This window comes from Kogia breviceps, chromosome 14 (genome assembly GCF_026419965.1).
Source record: "Kogia breviceps isolate mKogBre1 chromosome 14, mKogBre1 haplotype 1, whole genome shotgun sequence".
In the NCBI taxonomy this organism is placed as follows: domain Eukaryota; kingdom Metazoa; phylum Chordata; class Mammalia; order Artiodactyla; family Physeteridae; genus Kogia; species Kogia breviceps.
Genome location: NC_081323.1, coordinates 21035130 through 21052776, shown reverse-complemented (window position 1 = coordinate 21052776; position 17647 = coordinate 21035130). Strand labels below are relative to the sequence as shown.

Genomic DNA, 17647 nt, shown 5'->3' with positions numbered 1-17647 from the left:
TCTGTATGATGCTCACAGACCTTCTGGACTGACCCAAGGAACCTTGTATGGTGCCAAAGGACACAGAAGAGTGTCTGTTCCCAGCAGTCCTGTCTGGGCAGGGGAGGAGTGGGAGTACAGGTGTTTGTAAATTTCTGATCAATGTCTTTGCAACGAGCCTCTATTATTATTGTGATCTTTTTTTTTTTTTTTTTTTTTTTTTGTGATATGCGGGCCTCTCACTGTTGTGGCCTCTCCCGTTGCGAAGCACAGGCTCCGGACGCGCAGGCTCAGCGGCCATGGCTCACGGGCCCAGCCACTCCGCGGCACGTGGGATCTTCCCGGACCGGGGCACGAATCTGTGTCCCCTGCATCGGCAGGAGGATTCTCAACCACTGCGCCACCAGGGAAGCCCCTATTATTGTGATCTTAGGTCTTATCAAGTAAAATAAACAAGTATAAAGTGCATAGGTTGATGCATTTTTACCTCTGTATGTACCCTTGGAACCACTACCCAGATGAACAGACAAGATTTCCGCCACCCCAGAAAGAAGTCCCCTCCCAGGCCAAGCCCCCAGTCCAGCAGTAACTACTCTTCTGACCATTGGAATTAAAAAAAAAAATTCCCATGCAGTGTGATCTCCACTGTGTAAAAATGTGTGTAAGCCGAGAGGCCATGAAATAAAGTGTTAACTGCAGTTACCCATGAGGGCTGTGAGGGACAGGGGCCTTGTAAGTCACAGTTTTAATTTTCCTCATAGTTGCTAGATTTTCCAAACATTCTGTTACCAGACTGTAGAGCTCTTATAATTGGGGGTGGGGATATAAAAGTGTGATTGTGTGTGTGTGTGTTTAAGTCTGGTTCCCTTTTTAAATGGTCTCACCAGATGTTGTTAGTTGGGCATTCTGAGAGGTGGGCTGAACTCTTCTTAAAGGTCCAGATTTATCCATTTACTCCAACAGGCAAAGATTTTAGCATCACTTAGCATCGACACCTCCTAGCTTGGGAAGAGAGAACTGAGGAAAGCTGAGGTAGGCAGTGCCTTAGGGCTACTACCTTCAACCCCTGCTCTCCTCCGTGGCAGAAACGCCTAAGAAAGGTGAGATTCCACCCTTGACTCACTGGGTTATCTTAGCCTCAGTTTCCCCATCTGTAAAATGGGACCATTGGGCTTATCTCTCTCTCTAAGGGCCTTTCCAAGCGGGGCCTTTCTAGAATTCAAGGTACAATCAGGTTCAGGAAGGTTTGGAGCTGGGATGGTTCCCAAATGGGATCAGTTAACCCACAGTTGGTGAGAAAGTTTACAAAGGTCTGTCTCATCCATCTCCCTACTCAGGTCCAAGGAGGGTCTAAACCAGCAGCCACAAATACAAATGCCTACGGGGGCCTGAGACTTGACATGGTAGACGGAATTGGTCCAAGTGTGAGAAAATAACCCCTCTAGCCCCTTGGTAAGTGGCCCCTGACAGTCGGCCTCAGTGTCAGGGAAACAATAGGGAGTGGTGGGGCCTGGGGCGCACAATGCATCTCATCAGCTCCAGCCAAGAGGTGCCTTTGCCCAGCATTGCCAGGTCTATTGAAATTTTAGTAAAACCTCCCCAAATTTTAAAGGTTGGCCAAACCAAACACATCTGTGAGCCAGATGCACCCCAGTGGGTGTCAAGCTGAGACCACCAGGCTCAACTACTGGGGGCCCTCCTCCTGAACTTCTCCAGGCTGGAGAGTCTAAACCCAGCGTTCTGTTGCTCTGGCTGCCAGGAAGTTATTGCTCACATCCAACTGAAGCTTCTCCTGCGTTAAATCCTTTTTTTGTGTGGGTGGAAGTATGAGTGAGAATTGGCTCTTTAAATAAAACCTTTCAGAAACTGGAAAAACAACCCAGATACAGTGAACTGAGAAGCAAGTGGGCGTTAGAAGACCCACATTCAAGTCCAGCTTTGTTATGTATCATCTGTGTGACCCTGAGCAAGTCAGTTCACCTCTCTGGGCCTTAGTTTTGTGTTTGTTCCTTTCCCTCTTATCCCTTTTGCCTCTGCCCTGGGGTTCACCATCCCCCACCTAAACCACATAAGGATAATAACAATTTTACTAGAGCTTCTTCTTACTGAACAAGGCTTCTGTGGCATGCCTTATCCGAAGAACTTTTTGTACATTCTTTTATTTCATCTTCCCAACAGCTCTATGGGATGGGTATATTTATTCCCATTTTACAGATTAAGAAACTGAGCCCAAGTAAATGATAGAGCTGGGGTATGAACCTGCCCACATAACTCCCAGTTCCTCTGCCTCTTCCCCAGGCTCCCTGCCGCCAGGCCAGGCTCCCCTTTGGCCACGACAATAGCCTTTCTAACACACAGATCCAACTGAGACCCTCTACTGTGGGTCTCAACGATCTTGAGTGGCACCCCATTGCCTGAGCAACTCAGCCTGGCATTAGTGGCCCATCAATCTACACCCAGCATACCCTTCCTATGTCTAATACACGCAACTCTGTAGCTCGGGGCTTCCCAAAGACCCATGCGTCACATTCATGAGTTTTTCTTGCTGTTCACCTAACCTAATTTATTGTTTCCTTAATATTAATTATTTACTTCATGTTAGTCTTTTTGTCACTTCATTTTCAACTTAAATTTATTTGTATTTATCATGTGATTGTGCTGTTTAAATCACTTCCTAACACCCATTAAGATGAAAAGCTATATAAAAAATGTTCATCTAAGTGCCATCAAAAGTCTCCCCTCCTAGGACCCATGGTGGGTTCCTCACTTTGGGAAGCACTGCCTGAACTCCCACTCACCCCTCTCCAGACTGCGTGAGCTCTTTCCCACCCTTCAGAGCCCTGCTCGACCCACATCTCTTCTTCATGATACATGTGCTTCTAGGCAAAGGGACGGACTCCCACGACCCACCATACAGCACAGAATTCTCAGTGAATGGTCTGCCTTCACCAGGGACTGCAAGCCCCCCAAGCAGGGAGCAGGGCTGACTCATCTCCAGGCCCTGAGCCTTACACAGGGCCTGGCACACAGTAGGTACTTTGGGGGACCACCATGAGGTAAGTACTTTGGCAATGTTGAATGAACTGAATTGGACTCAATCAGTTTGTCTCAAAGCAAGCGGTGGGATCACAGGTGGCCCACAAGATGATGTGGGGAGGACACGAACTTGATGTGAAATCCCAGTAAGAAAGTTACTCCAATTCTCTCCCAGTCCTCTTGATGACACCAAAGAGAAAGTTCAGTGCCAGTATATCTTGAACACCTCTCACACACTTAGTTATTACTCCTTTTAAGAGAAAGAAAACGTCCTCAGGCTTAGAATCATCCATAGCCAACTTGATCGAGCCAGAATTTTCTAACATATATTTGTCTTCATTGTATGTATTTTTAGTTACTTTCTATTTATGACAGTGAATACTGATTTTTCATAGTCATGATATAAAATTTCCTATTTAAATATATTTTTCAGTTTATAAAGTAAGTTGATTTAAAGAAAAATATTAAGCAAATAATAAGTAGTAAATTTTATAATTTTTTTAATAATACCTTACCCAGTAAGTGGATATGCAAAATTTGTTATGACGATACTGAAATTTCAGAAATGTGGGATGGGATAAACCCTACATACCTGTCATAAGATGTTCTGGCCTTGGGCTGTCCCAGAACACTAAATAGCCATTAATCAAATTGCCCCACAAACATTGCATCTGTGCTGGGTACCATGAAGGAGAGATATACAGCATGCTAGAGTGAAAGTCAGGGGAATCGGGAAAGGCTTTCCTGAGGAGGTGACATTTGGGTGGAGATTCACAGGATGAATAGGAATTCATTAGGGGAAGGTGTTCCACTTAGCAGGAACAGGATGTGCAAAGGCCCTGTGGCAGGAGGGAGCACGAAACACAAGAGGCTCTGAACCAAAGTCAGAGTGGCTGGAATATAGAGGTGATGCCAGAGAGATGGGCAGGTGACAACCTTTAATATTTAAAGACAAAGGTGGGAGGAAAACTTGTCCCTCACTCCCATTCAGAAAAGAGTTGTTCACCCTTTGAGAGGAGCCACCCAGTGCCTGACCCTTGATCTGAGGGGTCTGGGGTTCAGCGAGGAAATTCTGGATTCGAAAACTAATAATTGGGTTAAGTCTGAAGCCAGGCAAAGTCTGGCAAACACCACTTGGTGTCATGGGGTGGCCATGACAACCGAATCAGGTTCAGAATTCAGGCTGTCCTAACTGCCACTTCCTGGTAGAGTGACCTTGGGCAGCCAGTTAAGTTCCCAGAGCCTTGGGTCTCCATCTGTGGGGTGGAGACACCAGCAGGTTTACTGTTAGAGTAGGTGTGAGTTATGTGATCTCCTGCATGTAAATTGCCCAGCTCAGAGCCTTGCCTGTGGTGAGAGGTGAATAACCATTAGCTTATGATGATTACTGCCAAACGGCTCCAAGAGTGACGTGTGTGGACACCTGCCCTGCGGTACATGGATTTAGGAGCCTGGTTTTGCAGTATGTCTGTAGTATGTATGCAGGTGTATGCTCATACTCCAGCAATCTGGGAGAGCAGGTGGACACGGCTCGTGTGTGAGAGGGCACGTGTATTCAGCCGTGTGAGTCAGTGGGAGCATGTTTGGATGCTCTCTTTGTGTATGTGTGAACATGTCTGTAGAGACTTCTGCGTGTGCACAAATTCAACCGACTCAAATTCAACCTGGTCGATCACAGTCAAGGGGCTAAAGCCATGATCTGTCCCCACAGCCCTTTTCCAAATCCCTACTGCTCCTGTGAACCGGCCTGGGGCTCCTCGGCCTGGCTGGAGCTGGGCTGAGATTCCCTGCTAACAGGCTTCTCTTTCATTTTCTGTTACCAGATAGTGACACAAACACAAACACACAACACGACAACCTTCTTGAGGTGCCAGCCCAGGAAGACACGGTGTGGGGTATTGCCCTCTATCCTCTCCCTCCCCTAGGCCTACCTCCCCACCCAATTCCCATGGGAGCACCTCATGTCAGGCCAATGTGCAGATCTGACACTGCTGCCCTGAGTCTAAAGGAGCAACACCACCCCAAGTTTTGGTGAGCAATTCCCTCCTCTCCACTCTGTACCCTAACCCTCCTTGCCCTGTGCTGCCTGACTGGGCTGAGAGGGGACTTCAACCCCCATCCCCAGCGAAACTCGTGTGGCAACAGCGGGCATATCAGCCCCAAGTCTGAAATGCAACACCACCCCAAGTTTGTCCAAGGTCCAGAGGTAGGTTTCCAGCTCTGATCTGTGCTATGGGATGGGGCAGTATCAAAGTTTACCAGACATCCAATCTTATTCCATCCACTTCACACTTGGACAGATGGTGAGGACATCGTTGCCAGAGATGGATTCCTGCACCCTCCACCCTTCCCCTGCTGGTGGAGGCAGTTAAGCACAGACCCCTAGCCAGGAATTGAGGGTTGTCTCAGTATCAAAGGTAGGGGGTCTGCCCTGGACACCCCCTCGAGGGCTGTGCCCCATCAAAAGGGGACAGAGCAAGGTGGTCCAGGCCTTGGCAGGCGTTACCATGGTGACGGGGTACAAGCGGTGGCGGCGGCTGCTCCTCTCCCGGGCGACGGCTCACTGGGTCCGGTCCGCGCGTCGGTCTGTCCGGTGCAGCCCCCGGCCCTCCGCCTAGCCCTGGAGCGGGCGGAGCGGGCTGGCCCTGGGCGCCGACCCCTGCCTCATCTCCGAAGGGAGCTGGGGAGACGGTGAGAGAGACAGAGAGAAGGGGTGCGGGAGAGACGCGCGGAGACAGAGACTGCTGACAGCGAGAGACTGCAAGAGCCGAGGGCGGCGCCGGCCGGGCCATCACCGAGGGCGGCCGCAGGGGCGGGGCGGGCGGCGCGGGGGCTGCTCCCGGCGTGGGACCCGGCGGCGGCCAATGGCCGCCCCTCGGAGCCGGCGCCTTTCCCCCACCCGGCCCGCCGCGGCGTGTGATGAGAACCAGACGCCCCCCTCCCGGCCCAGGGCCGCGCGGCTGCCAAGGGGAACTCGAGCCGGCGCTGCTCCTCTCTCCTTCCCCGCGCTCCCGCCTCCCTTGTCTCGCAGCCCGCCCATCCCCGGGAAGCGCCCATTTTGCAGAGCGAGGCTCCAGCGCAGTCCAGACACTGGGTGAAGCGCGTACTGACTTCGGATTCAGAACAGGGTTCGAATCTCTTCCTCATGCACTTTCCTGTTGGGGCATTCCAGCAAGTCACGAACTCTCATAAGTCTCAGTTTCCTCATCTGTAAGATGGGAATGCTGATGGTGATGGTGATGATGATGATAGTACCTTACTCTTAGATTTGGTGGCGAGGAGTAAGCATATGTCCCAACGCCCTTCCCCTGTGAAGCCCACCTACACCCCACCATGACCACCCAACTCGCGGCTTAGAGATGATGGCGGCTGTTTGTGAGTTCTGGTCTTGTTTCTTTCAAATAGTGACTGGCTGTGTGACTGTGGCCAAGCCGTTGTTCCCTGCTAGGCCTCAGCTTTGGAGGGAGACTGGGAAACTAGACGATAACTAAAGTTATTTCTCCTTGGATGACTCTCGGATTCACCCATTACTTTATCAAACATCGTACCAAGCACTGAGCCAGGGCAAGACAGAGCCCCTGCCCTCAGGTAATGTACAACCTAGTGGGGAAGATTGGCAAGAAAAAGAAAAACAGAAAAAAGTAATACCTCAGTGTGGGAACTGCTAATAAGGAAACAGACAAATGTTAGCCTTGGGCACAGTAGGCGGATCAGCTTAGAGCTGGTGATGTAGGAAGAAGAAGAGAAGCCTAAATCTAAAGGGGGAAGGAATTAGGTGAAGAGTGGGGGATGGGGTGGGGGGGGGGAGAATCAGAGTTCCAGGCCAAAAAAAAAAAAAAAAGCATGTACAAAGGCCCTGAGGTGGTACTAAGCTTAAAAATATTGGGAGTAAGTGAAGAACGGAAAACAGTATAGTAGTAAGCGTTTAAGTTCAAGGTCCAAGCAACATTCACAGCACATCTCCCAACCCACACAGGTTAACCAGTCTTTTAGCAGATAGAACCCGAGCTAGGAGCCATTCCATCTTGCTATGTAACTTTTAACAAGTCCCTTCACATCCCTGGACCTCCATTTGTTTGTTGTTAATTCGGGACTAAGAATCCCCACTAGCTCCACTGTGCCGTTCAGCCTGCGGGAATCCCTCGATGGTATGTATTCAGCAATCAAATAAACCCTCTCCAACCTGCAAGAGCCGGTCTGGATGGTTTTGGTATCACTACTTCAGACCCGAGTTTTCGAGAGAACAGACTTGTTGATGTCAGGTGCAGAATTCCGCTGGGAGTTGGGGGGATCTAACTTGGAGGTTCTAGAGTTCCAGCTTTGCAGTGAGACAGAATTGACCTGACATCTAGTGTTCTGGGTTTGCAGGCATCAGGACTGACTGTGAGTTAGTCAGGCAGACAAATGAAGGACTGCTGGAGTATCGGGTGCTCACAGAATCAGTGAGAAGGCTCGGGTCCGTCCTCTGAAAAGCACAAGATAAGTGAGATGCTCCAGGAGTCTCACTGGCAGGAATGAGTTGTAAACCCTTGATGACCGATGGAATTACATCAAGACAGACAAACACACCAAAGTAGAACTTTCCTTGTGCCAGGTACTTCTCTAAGTGTGTAATACAGAGTTATGATGAAGATTCCATTATTGTCCTCATTTTGCAGATGAAGAAAAAAGACTGAGGCACAGAGAGGTTATGTAGCTTGCCTAAAGTTGGATAGGAGTTAACTGTGGAGTCCAAAATTGAACAAGGCTATATCCATTTCTAGAAATGATGGTATGAACCACCTTCCTGTGCTACCACGATGAACCCCAAGCGATGCGTCTCTCCTTGACAGGTTCAAAGACTTAAAAGAGAGATGCTCATTGGGCCACGTGCCCAAGGTTCCACCAACCCTGAACATATCAGGAACAGCTGGTCATCCAAAAGGAAATTCTGTTGCATATGAAGGGTGGGAATGGATCTGAAACTGCATATAAACCACAAGTTCTCATTACAAAGTCCATTTCTTGGGTCTCTTGACATTCTTTGCAACTTTATTACTATCACATGTTCTTCCAAAAATACTTTCTACTTAGATGGTTCAATTCCACAACCAACCTAAAATGTACACCCACATACATATCCATACACCCTTGGCCTCATATTGTGTGTGACCTCAAATAAGTTCACCTTCCTGAGCCTCAGCTTCATCCTTTGTAAGCCAGAGAGAATAATATTTACTTCCTCAAGGTGGGGATTAAGTAAATTAATGGGTGTAAAGTGCTTTGCACTGTGTCTGGTACACAGCAGAATTAATATGCAACACATAAAATGGTGGTGTTTGTGTCAGGGACCAATGGTTGTGAAATCAGCCTCTAAATACAGGGGCTTAACTGCTGGATTGGATTTGTTTCATCTCTCAGGAAATTGCCAAAGGATTTTCCAAGGACTATTCAAGTATTCATTTCCTCTCTCTTTGGTAAATGAATAACTGAATCTTGCTCCAATTGCTACACTGAATTTGGAGAAATAACAAAATCCATCACCGGTCTTATGTATGGTAGAGTGGAGAAAACCAGGAAGGGATGTGGAAATGGGCTTTGCTACTGATGTGCTGAGTAGCCTTGCACAGATTGAGGCCACAGTATCCTCAGCATAAAATGGAGGTTATAATCCTCTCCTCATGAGATTTTAGTGAGAATCCAATGAGATAATGCATTGAAAGGGCTTCACACAGTGCCTGATGTATAATTGGTCCCTGGCAAGTTTCAGCTCTACCTATGATTCTGAGATTCCCAGGGCCAGATGCCAGGACATCTCATCAGGGGGCAGTATTACTTAGGGGCAGACAGTTGCCTAATTTTTTTTAAATGTCACGGGGTTCAGAATTTATTCACTCAATAAATACTTATTTGTTCCTACTATCAGGATAGCAAATACTTGGCACACGTGTGTACATTCACCCCTCTCCTACCCACAGTAGACATCATTAATCAATCATGGAACTTCCTGCTGAACCTAAAAGCAGCCTCAGAATCCTCCTCAACACAGAGCCCAGGCAGCTGCTACCAATCAATATGAGCTGGCATTACAGACAAGGCTTATTTACCATCTGTGGTCCCTAATGTACAAGGAAGATTGACACTGAAGAAGACACAGGCTCTTCAGACAGAAGGCTTGAGTTTGAATCTTGCCCCCTACACACCCTTATTAAAATGAGTAGGGGAGCTTCCCTGGTGGCGCAGTGGTTGAGAGTCCGCCTGCCAATGCAGGGGACACGGGTTCATGTCCCAGTCCGGGAGGATCCCACATGCTGCGGAGCGGCTGGGCTTTTGAGACACGGCCGCTGAGCCTGCGCGTCCAGAGCCTGTGCTCTGCAACGGGAGAGGCCACAGCAGTGAGAGGCCCGAGTACCAACCCCCCCACAAAAAAAAGTAAAAAAAAAAAAATGAGTAGGTTCCAAGGTATTGTATCAGCCATGGTGTGTGTCACTCACGTGTCCCTTCAACAGAAAGCCTGCTGCAGGAAGTTTGGTGAGCTGTGGATGACTCAGGATACAGCTTGTGGCCGAGGCCACATGCTTCCTGGGCAGCCCCTGGTTGAGCACGCTGTGTACAAGGGTTTGCCCCTTCTGCCTGATATGGGACTCTTCTATAAACAACCTCTGTGCCAGAGCTCCCCATTGGGCTGGCTGAGACTTCCTCAGTGCTCTAGCACAGGCTGAATTTCTTTCTACCCAATCCTTCTTTCCTCCCCCTTTCCTTTCACAGATGTCGAACCTGTGGCATGGTTTGAAGGCTCTTTCTTGACTCTCCCTGCTCCCTTCCCCCTTTATCCTCCTCACAAGCATCACCCCCAATGAATCTCTTGCATTTCTAACTCTGTCTCTGGCTTCTGTTTCTCAGAGGCTGCAACTAACACAACACTGAGCTGCATAAGTCTGGGTTGGAAAGGAGTGGTTTGCTCCTCTTCTCTGATGGTGACGGTAGGGGGTGGCGCAGAGATGATTGTGAGGGCTGGGGGCCAAGAGCAACTCAGAACAGGGAGGCTGAAGGGCACAGTAATATAACCCATGGCCTCGCCTGGATGAAATTGGCCTTACCCATCAAGGACTCTTGATTATAAATGACAGAAGTTCAACTCAACCTAGCTTAAATAAAAAAGGGATTTAGGGTCTTAAAAGTGAGAACTGGTGCCAGAGCTCTGTCATCATTCTTCTGGTGGTTTCTTCCCTGTGGCCAAGGAAAAACACCTCCAAGAACTCCAGGTTTATTCAGGTCCTAGTACAATGACAACAAGTTTTTTCCCCTACATCTATATACTAATTCTAAGGAAGATCCTGATTGGCCTTGCTTGGGTCACATGTCTATTCCTGAACCAATCACTATGGTCAGGGTAACAAGGATAATCTGATTGGCCAGAATAGATTTTGTGCCCACCCCTCAGGTGGGAACACATGGTGGTAGCTCTACCAGGACTGCATGGAGTGGGGAGAACTTCTCAAAGAAACCAGAAGGAGGGAGATGGAAATGCAGATTAAGCCAACAAAAGCTTTGATGATCATTGCCCACTTCATAAATAGTAGGAAGAAAAAAGACAGAAAAGACATGGTTTTGTCCCTCAGTGAACTTCTCTTCTTGCAGGGGAAAACATGATGTTTAAGTGAGCTCCTTGATACCAGGTCTTGCGTTGGGAGTGGAGGACGCCTGTGGACACACAGGTACCTTAGACACTGTCCCAACTTCTCCTAGGATGCCCACAATCTGATAGCAGGGACAGAGAAGGAAATCCATGAGAACAAAACCTCTCAGGGCCCATGAAACTTAAAACTTAACCTGTTTAACTGTCCTAATTTACAGCAGGGAGATCCACCCAGAGAAGGGTGACTCACACAGTGTCACACTGCCCAGCCAGGACTACTATCTTTCTCACTTGGTCAGCTCTTAAGACTGCTTCATGGTAGAGGAGCCCATGAAATATACGTAAGGGCCCTGAGTTCAAGTCCCTGGCTGCCCACTACCTCCCTGGGGGATCATGGGGGTTTGCCTAAATTCTCTGAACCTCGGTTTTCTCAGCTGTACAATGGAACCAGTAGCCTCTGCTTTGGCTCCGTCCCTTGCCTGTTGTGAGGCAATAGCCACAAGCACTTTTCATGTCCTGCATGGGATAGTGGTTCCTGAGATGCACTGATTGATTGCCCTCTCTATTCCAGGGACAGCGTGTGTACTGGGAGCTGGAGTAGCAGGGTGAACATAACAGAGAGTCCCTGCCCTCGTGTAGCACACAGTGTGGTAAGGGATCAAATCTTAATAATGAACACTTCATACAAATGTGGGTATGGTTGTTAAAGGGAAAAAAGAGTACATATCAGAGGAACCCAGTAGATCCTAGGGATCTGGGAGAGGTGCCCTGAAGGCATAAGCTGAGATCTGACAAGAGAGGAAGCATTAAGTAGTGAAAGAAGGCAGGGAAGAGCATTACTGTCAGAGGGAACAGCACATGCAGAAATCCTGTGGCAGGAGAGTGGGTTGAAGGCACAAAAGAGGCAGAGTGAGAGGGACAGGGACACGAGAAGTGGGAGAGGTGGGCAGGGTTCTGCAGATCACAGAGCGTTTGAATTGTCTCCTTAGAGCCCTGAAAAGCCATGGAGGGAATTAAGCAGGGAGTAATGTGATCAGCTTTTGTTTTTCAAGATTCCTCTAGCTGCTGGGTAGAGAACACAGTAGAAGGAAGGCAGGGGCTGAAGGGAGACCTACCAGCAAGGGGGCTTTGGAGGGCTGGAGAAGTGTCTAGCTCCAAGGGCAGTGGAAACCAGGAGCCAAGGCCCCAGGGGAACTTGGGGCTGGAGACCCCAAGGCAGGGGGCACTGAGGGCCATCCTGCTTCTCTCAGTCCATCCATTAGCTCCCCACCCCCCATCTCTTTTCCTCTCAGTCCAGCCCTTTCTTATTATTGTAGGATTGACTCCATGGATGACTCACCCAGGAGTTGGCTTTCTCGTTCCAGCCATGTCCCCGTCCCTGGCCACTTGGAGCTCCGCAGGACATGCAGACCTCGCCCCTCACCATCTGGGGAGGCGGCCAAGAGCCCCCCAGCTGAGGGGAGGTCCAAGGAGGAAGGAGCTGGGCCTCTGTCAGCCTCAGCCATGACCTACACCTTCCTGCCTCTGTGGTTTTGCTCATCCTCTCCCCCTCACCAGGGGATCCCCTTTTTGCAAGTCCTGTTCGTCCTCCCAGGAACACCTCCTCTGGGAAGCCCTGCCTGGTGGCCCCAGGCGATCTTCCCCACTTGGCTCAGCAGCACCTTTCTTCTCACTCATCCCTCAGGAGCTTACTTTCTGGTGAAGGAAGCAGGAAAGTGCTGGAATGGAGCTGTGGACACAAATATGCTAGGAGGCTAGAGGAGGGAACCAGTAACACCCCCTAGAGGTGAGGTCCAAGGAGTTTTCCCAGAGGAGGGACACTGGCACCGGGGCTGTGAAGGAAGAATAGGAGTTCACTGTGGGGAGAAAGAAACGTGGTGTGCAAGGGCTGATGGCAGGTAATATTTGTAATGTGTGAAAGGGGCCCTGTGCATTCAAATGTTTGTGATGAATAAATGAATGTTTGGGAAGAACACTGAGAAAATTCAATGTGGCTGCAAACTGGTGGCATATGAGCCAAACCAGGCAAACAGAAGGTTTAAAAAAAACCAAAGCAAATCAGTTGTCAATGTCTAAAAATAAGGAGGCTTTACATAAACTTCTGAAACTGGGCAGCAAACTCTCCCTTCGCTGAGACACTTGGTAGTCAGCTCACCAGAGTCCCCACCTGGTTCACTTTACTTGTTCATGCTACTTCCTGGACCCTGTGGACTTCTGAGTTTGCACCCCTGATCCAGATAATATGCTTCTTTCAAGGTTCTGGACTATTAGTTGCTCACAAGGCCAGGCACACAACAGGTGCTCAATTAATGTTTGTTAGCTAGGTGGATGGATAGCATGCAGATTCTAAAACATGCCCACGAATTTCTTTCTTTTTTAAAAATTTATGTATTTATTTATTTATTTTTGGCTGCATTGGCTCTTCATTGCTATGCCCGGGCTTTCTCTAGTTGCGGCGAGCGGGGGCTACTCTTCGTTGTCGTGCGTGGGCTTCTCATCGCGGTGGCTTCTTTTGTCGCGGAGCAGGGGCTCTAGGCGTGCAGGCTTCAGTAGTTGTGGCATGTGGGCTCAGTAGTTGTGGCTCGCGGACTCTAGGGCGCAGGCACAGGAGCTGTGGCGCCCGGGCTTAGTTGCTCCGCGGCATGTGGGAACTTCCTGGACCAGGGCTCGAGCCCGTGTCCCCTGCATTGGCAGGCAGATTCTTAACCACTGAGCCACCAGGGAAGTCTCCACAAATTTCTTAACACTCCTCCTTTCCCAAAGTGGAGCCCCCTTCAGTGCTGGATCTAGAGACTTACCTTGAAAGAATCAAATGTGGAGGAAGTGACGGTGTGTGACTTCTGAGACTAGGTCATAAAAGACATTGTGGCTTCCATCTTGCTGTCTCTTGGATCATTTGCTGTGGGGCAAGCCAGCCACCATGTTGTTGGGACACTCAAGAGGCTCTACAGAAATGCCCATGTGTCGAGACTGAGGACTTCTGTCAATAACCATGTTGCTCGACTTAGCAGCCATGCAAGCAAGCCATCTTGGAAGTGGACCTTCCAGCCCGACAAGCCTTTGGGTGGCTGCAGCCCCAGCTGACAACTTGATTGCAACCTCCTGAGAGACCCTGAGCTAGAACTACCCATCTAAGCTGCTTCCAAACACCTGATCCACAGAAACTGTGTAAAAAAATAAGTATTTATTTTTGTTTCAAAGTCTGAGCTGGAGGTAATTTGTTGTGCATCTAACTAATATAGGTGGATGGATGGATGAATGAATGAAGGGATAAATGTATGGATGGATGGATGAGAGGGTGGATGGATATTGGGTATGTAGGGAGGGAGGGAGAATCTATTCAGAAAGTGAGTAGAGGTCAGATCCGAACTAGAAAGCCAAAAGAAGTTTGTAATACAGGAGTGCCGTCGTCATCTCTAAGTTTTAGGCGTGTCACACAGGCAGCCAGGTAGGGGAGGATGGAGTTGGAAGAGCCTTAAGTCTGAGAGGTGAGCAAGAGGCTGTGTCAATCATCCTGGGGAGACAGGGTGCCCTGTGTCTCCAAATCCAACTTCCTCGAAAAGCAGTCCCACCCCAGGCTTTTGCACCCTGAGGTCCTGGCTTCATCTTTCCTCGGCCCCAGCTGGCCCTCTGAGTTGTGGAGGAGGTCAAGACTTCAGCATTTCTCAGAGGCCTAGTCATCCTCCTCACTCAGAGTCTTCTTTGTGTGGAGGAAGCAGTTTCTCCCTTGCCTGGTGGGGGCTGAGGGTAGGGTCAGTGGCCTTCAGGAACCAGAGAGGAGGAGTGAGGAGCTGCGATCCTCTGTGGAGACCCCACTGGCCCTGGGCATGATGGGGGCCATGGCCACCAACCAAACATGGGGTTAGGTCAACCCTGAAATCCAGTCTACTGGGGTTGTTTGAAATGGCCCAGCACTTCTGGGGAAATGTATATATGAATGGGACTGACCCATATGAGAAGTTTCAATGCAAATCAGACTGCACTGAGATGCCATTTCTCATCCATCAAATTGGCAGACGTTCAAAAGGCTGACAACACGTGTTGATGAGCCTTTGATCAAATAAGCACTCTCATACATCATTGGTGGGAATTTGGTAATATCAGCGAATGACATGCTGTACCCTCTGACCCAGGATTCCTACTTCTAGGATTTATTCTAAAGCTATAATTACACAAATATTTTTAAACTTACATACAAGATTATTCACTGAGGTATTACTTGTAATAGCAAAATGAATTTTGGTACCATACAACGAATGTCATGCAGCCATAAAAGCTGGGAGGAAGATCTCTATGAACCTATATGGAGTGATTTAAAACATACTTTGTTAAACCAAAAGATAAAATAAAAACAAGTGTAAGGGATTACGTACAGTATGCTACATTTCATGTAAGAAAAAAATTTTTTATTATATATTTCCACATGTATTTATTTATTTGATCATGCAAAAGAAACCCAGGAAGGATAAATCAGAAACTTATTGAGTTGGCCTAAAAGTTCGTTTGGGTTTTTTGGAAAAACCCAAACGAACTTTTTGGCCAACCCCAAACGGTTACTCGTAAGGAGTTTGTGGCAATGCAGTAGAGAATAAAGAGATGGGAGTGAGACTTCTCTGAATATATTTGTATACAGTTTTGATTTTTTAACCATGTAAACATTTTACATTTTCAAAGATAAACTTAAATGAGAAGATGAAAACCTAGACCCTAAGCTTGAAAACAAAGAGAAAAAAAATGAGCTTAATTGTATGTCAAATTCATAATATAACCACACAACGAAAACAATTAATTTAAGTAAGTTTGGCCACAGAATTCTTATTCCTAGACTCTTAAGTGGGATATATTCTAAGAACAAAGAGAACTACAAAGAAACTTTAATTGGCAGTACTTGGCAAAGGTATTGGTGTTATAATTCTGAAACTACTATCTGTTGTCTGATAGAAGAAATGAGTAAATATATCGATGATTTGGGAACCTGGGTTCTCACTATGGGAAATGAAAGTTTAAAATAGGGAACAGAGGAAGGGTCTGTGGCAATGAGTTTTATTTGGAGACATCGGTGTGAGCTCATGCTTTACACCCACACACATATTCTCTAGCTCTGCCCACTGAGAGGGCTAGGGAACACTCCCATAGCAATTAGCATACCCAGTGCTCAGATCTTGGCTCCTAAATACCATTCCCCACTAAAGGAGACCCACATTCTTAGAGAAAAGGCTGATTCCAGGATTGTGCAGGGAAGGTGCGAGGTGAACCTGAAATGTCTTGTGTCAGGAAGCAAGAAAGCCTTCAAAGAATGGTGAAGCCAAGTGAAAGGAGCCAGCCTAAAAGGACTTCCATCAGCTAAAGTTCAGACAATTTGATCATCTGAAGAAGAATGGTGCAGGTTTCTCACTATTGGAGTGAGAAGTTACAGACAAGAAAGGGACTAGATTGATCCATGTGGTAATGGATTAGAGCTGGAGACAGTATGAACTCACCATGCTTAGCTTAACATAGATACAGATGTAGATAGATTGGTAGATTGATATACATATAAAAATATGTATGGATATGTGTGCACACAGAAGTTAGCCTATACACACTTATTTCCTTGCTCCATCAGAGCTGAGAGGGCTTAGAAACAACAACACCCCAGTAGCAATGAGCCCACCTAGCATCCACATCTTGGTTTCTAATACCATTCTCCAATAAAAGAACCAGGGCTCCTTGGAGAAGTGGCTTATTCTAGGACTGGGATAGGAATACACACGGTGAGCCTGGATCATCTTGCAGTGCCAGAAAGTAAGGAAGTGCTAAAAAACAAACAAAACTCACAATGATGGCAGCATGTCAAAGGGACACAGGAAGCAACTGAAAGAGCTTCTAATGACCAAAGCTGGGACAATTTGAGCAAGAAAATAAAGCATTATACTGATATCAATAAATGAGTGGATAAATAAGTGGGAGAAAACAGATAAATCTCCTTGCAGAAGAATTCAAAATAATTTATGTAGATACATCACCTTCAAGGAAATGGAGCATAACTTGTCACTCCTAAAGTATGGGCTGCACATAGTGACTTCCTTCCAAAGAGCACAGTATGGAAAGGAAAAAAAAAGAGTAACTTTACATGGAGAAACCTGACAAACACTACCTCAGCCAGGTGATCAAGGTCAACAACAACAGTGATAAATCCTATTGGTAGTAAATACTCTTGATACGTGGGCAAGGATAAGGTAATTGAGGTACAAACTGCCTTAGACAGCCTTGATTCTGTTCCCACCTACCCCTGCAAAAATACCCAGAGAGGGCAATAGTCTTCTCCAAGGACACACAGAGTGTCCATGGCAGATCAAGATTCAAACCCTCTATCCTGACCTCTAGCCCAGGAATCTACCCCCAAATTCCAGAGTGCTGGAAATGGGAGGCACACAACAGGCCTATTTACAATATTAGCCAAGTTGCCACTGTGGGGACACCCATTTCACAGAGAAGGTAAGTGGGGCTCGAGGGGCTGGTAGAATTTCTCCCGCATCACCTTGGAGTGGCAGAGCTGCAAACACATAGGATGTGGGGCTTCCCAAGTTATGTATGCCCCCAACAGCCACAGCTTAGCCTGATTTACCTTCATCCCTGGAATTCTCAGCCCTAAAATGTCTCCTTCCCCAAATCTCTAGCTCTTTCTCCCTCTTTCTCATGAGAACGCCTCTTCCCCTTGTGGCCCCACTTCAAGGCTCTAGGGCCACGCAAGGACACCCCAGGCCTCTTGCTGGGGTGAAAAGGCCTGGGCAGTGCGAAAAAACTGGGCAGGTGGTGCTATGGCACTGGCGACAGGGAGAGGGCCAGGGTCGTACAGTTGCCTCTTCCCACCAGCCAGCCAAGAACTTAGCTCCTAATGAAAGGGCTAAATTGTCCTGTGCAGCTGTGCTTGTTTTTTTCCTCCTCTTTCCATCTGCAGCGCTGCTAGGGGAGGGGGGAAGGTCGCTTTCTTCCTGCCTGTGTTCTACCCCCCACCCCCAGGCAATCCCCCAG

At 47.9% G+C, this 17647-nt stretch overlaps 1 protein-coding gene across 5 annotated transcripts in view; it reads right to left on the bottom strand.

Annotated features, from left to right (window-relative positions):
• KIAA1755 (KIAA1755 ortholog) overlaps window positions 1-5783 on the bottom strand; it is a 66997-nt gene extending 61214 nt beyond the window's left edge. For 3 of the 5 annotated variants that reach the window (XR_010836345.1, XM_067012254.1, XM_067012255.1), the window contains exon 1: window positions 5522-5770. Coding sequence is in view for 4 of the 5 variants with exons in the window: in XM_067012254.1 (XP_066868355.1) it covers window positions 5522-5524 (3 nt within the window). In the remaining variant the exon portion in view is untranslated. Of the gene's footprint in view, window positions 1-5521 lie in introns of all 5 variants that reach the window. The other 2 variants (XM_067012252.1, XM_067012251.1) reach the window with 2 other exon arrangements.
• Window positions 5784-17647: the final 11864 nt, after the last annotated feature.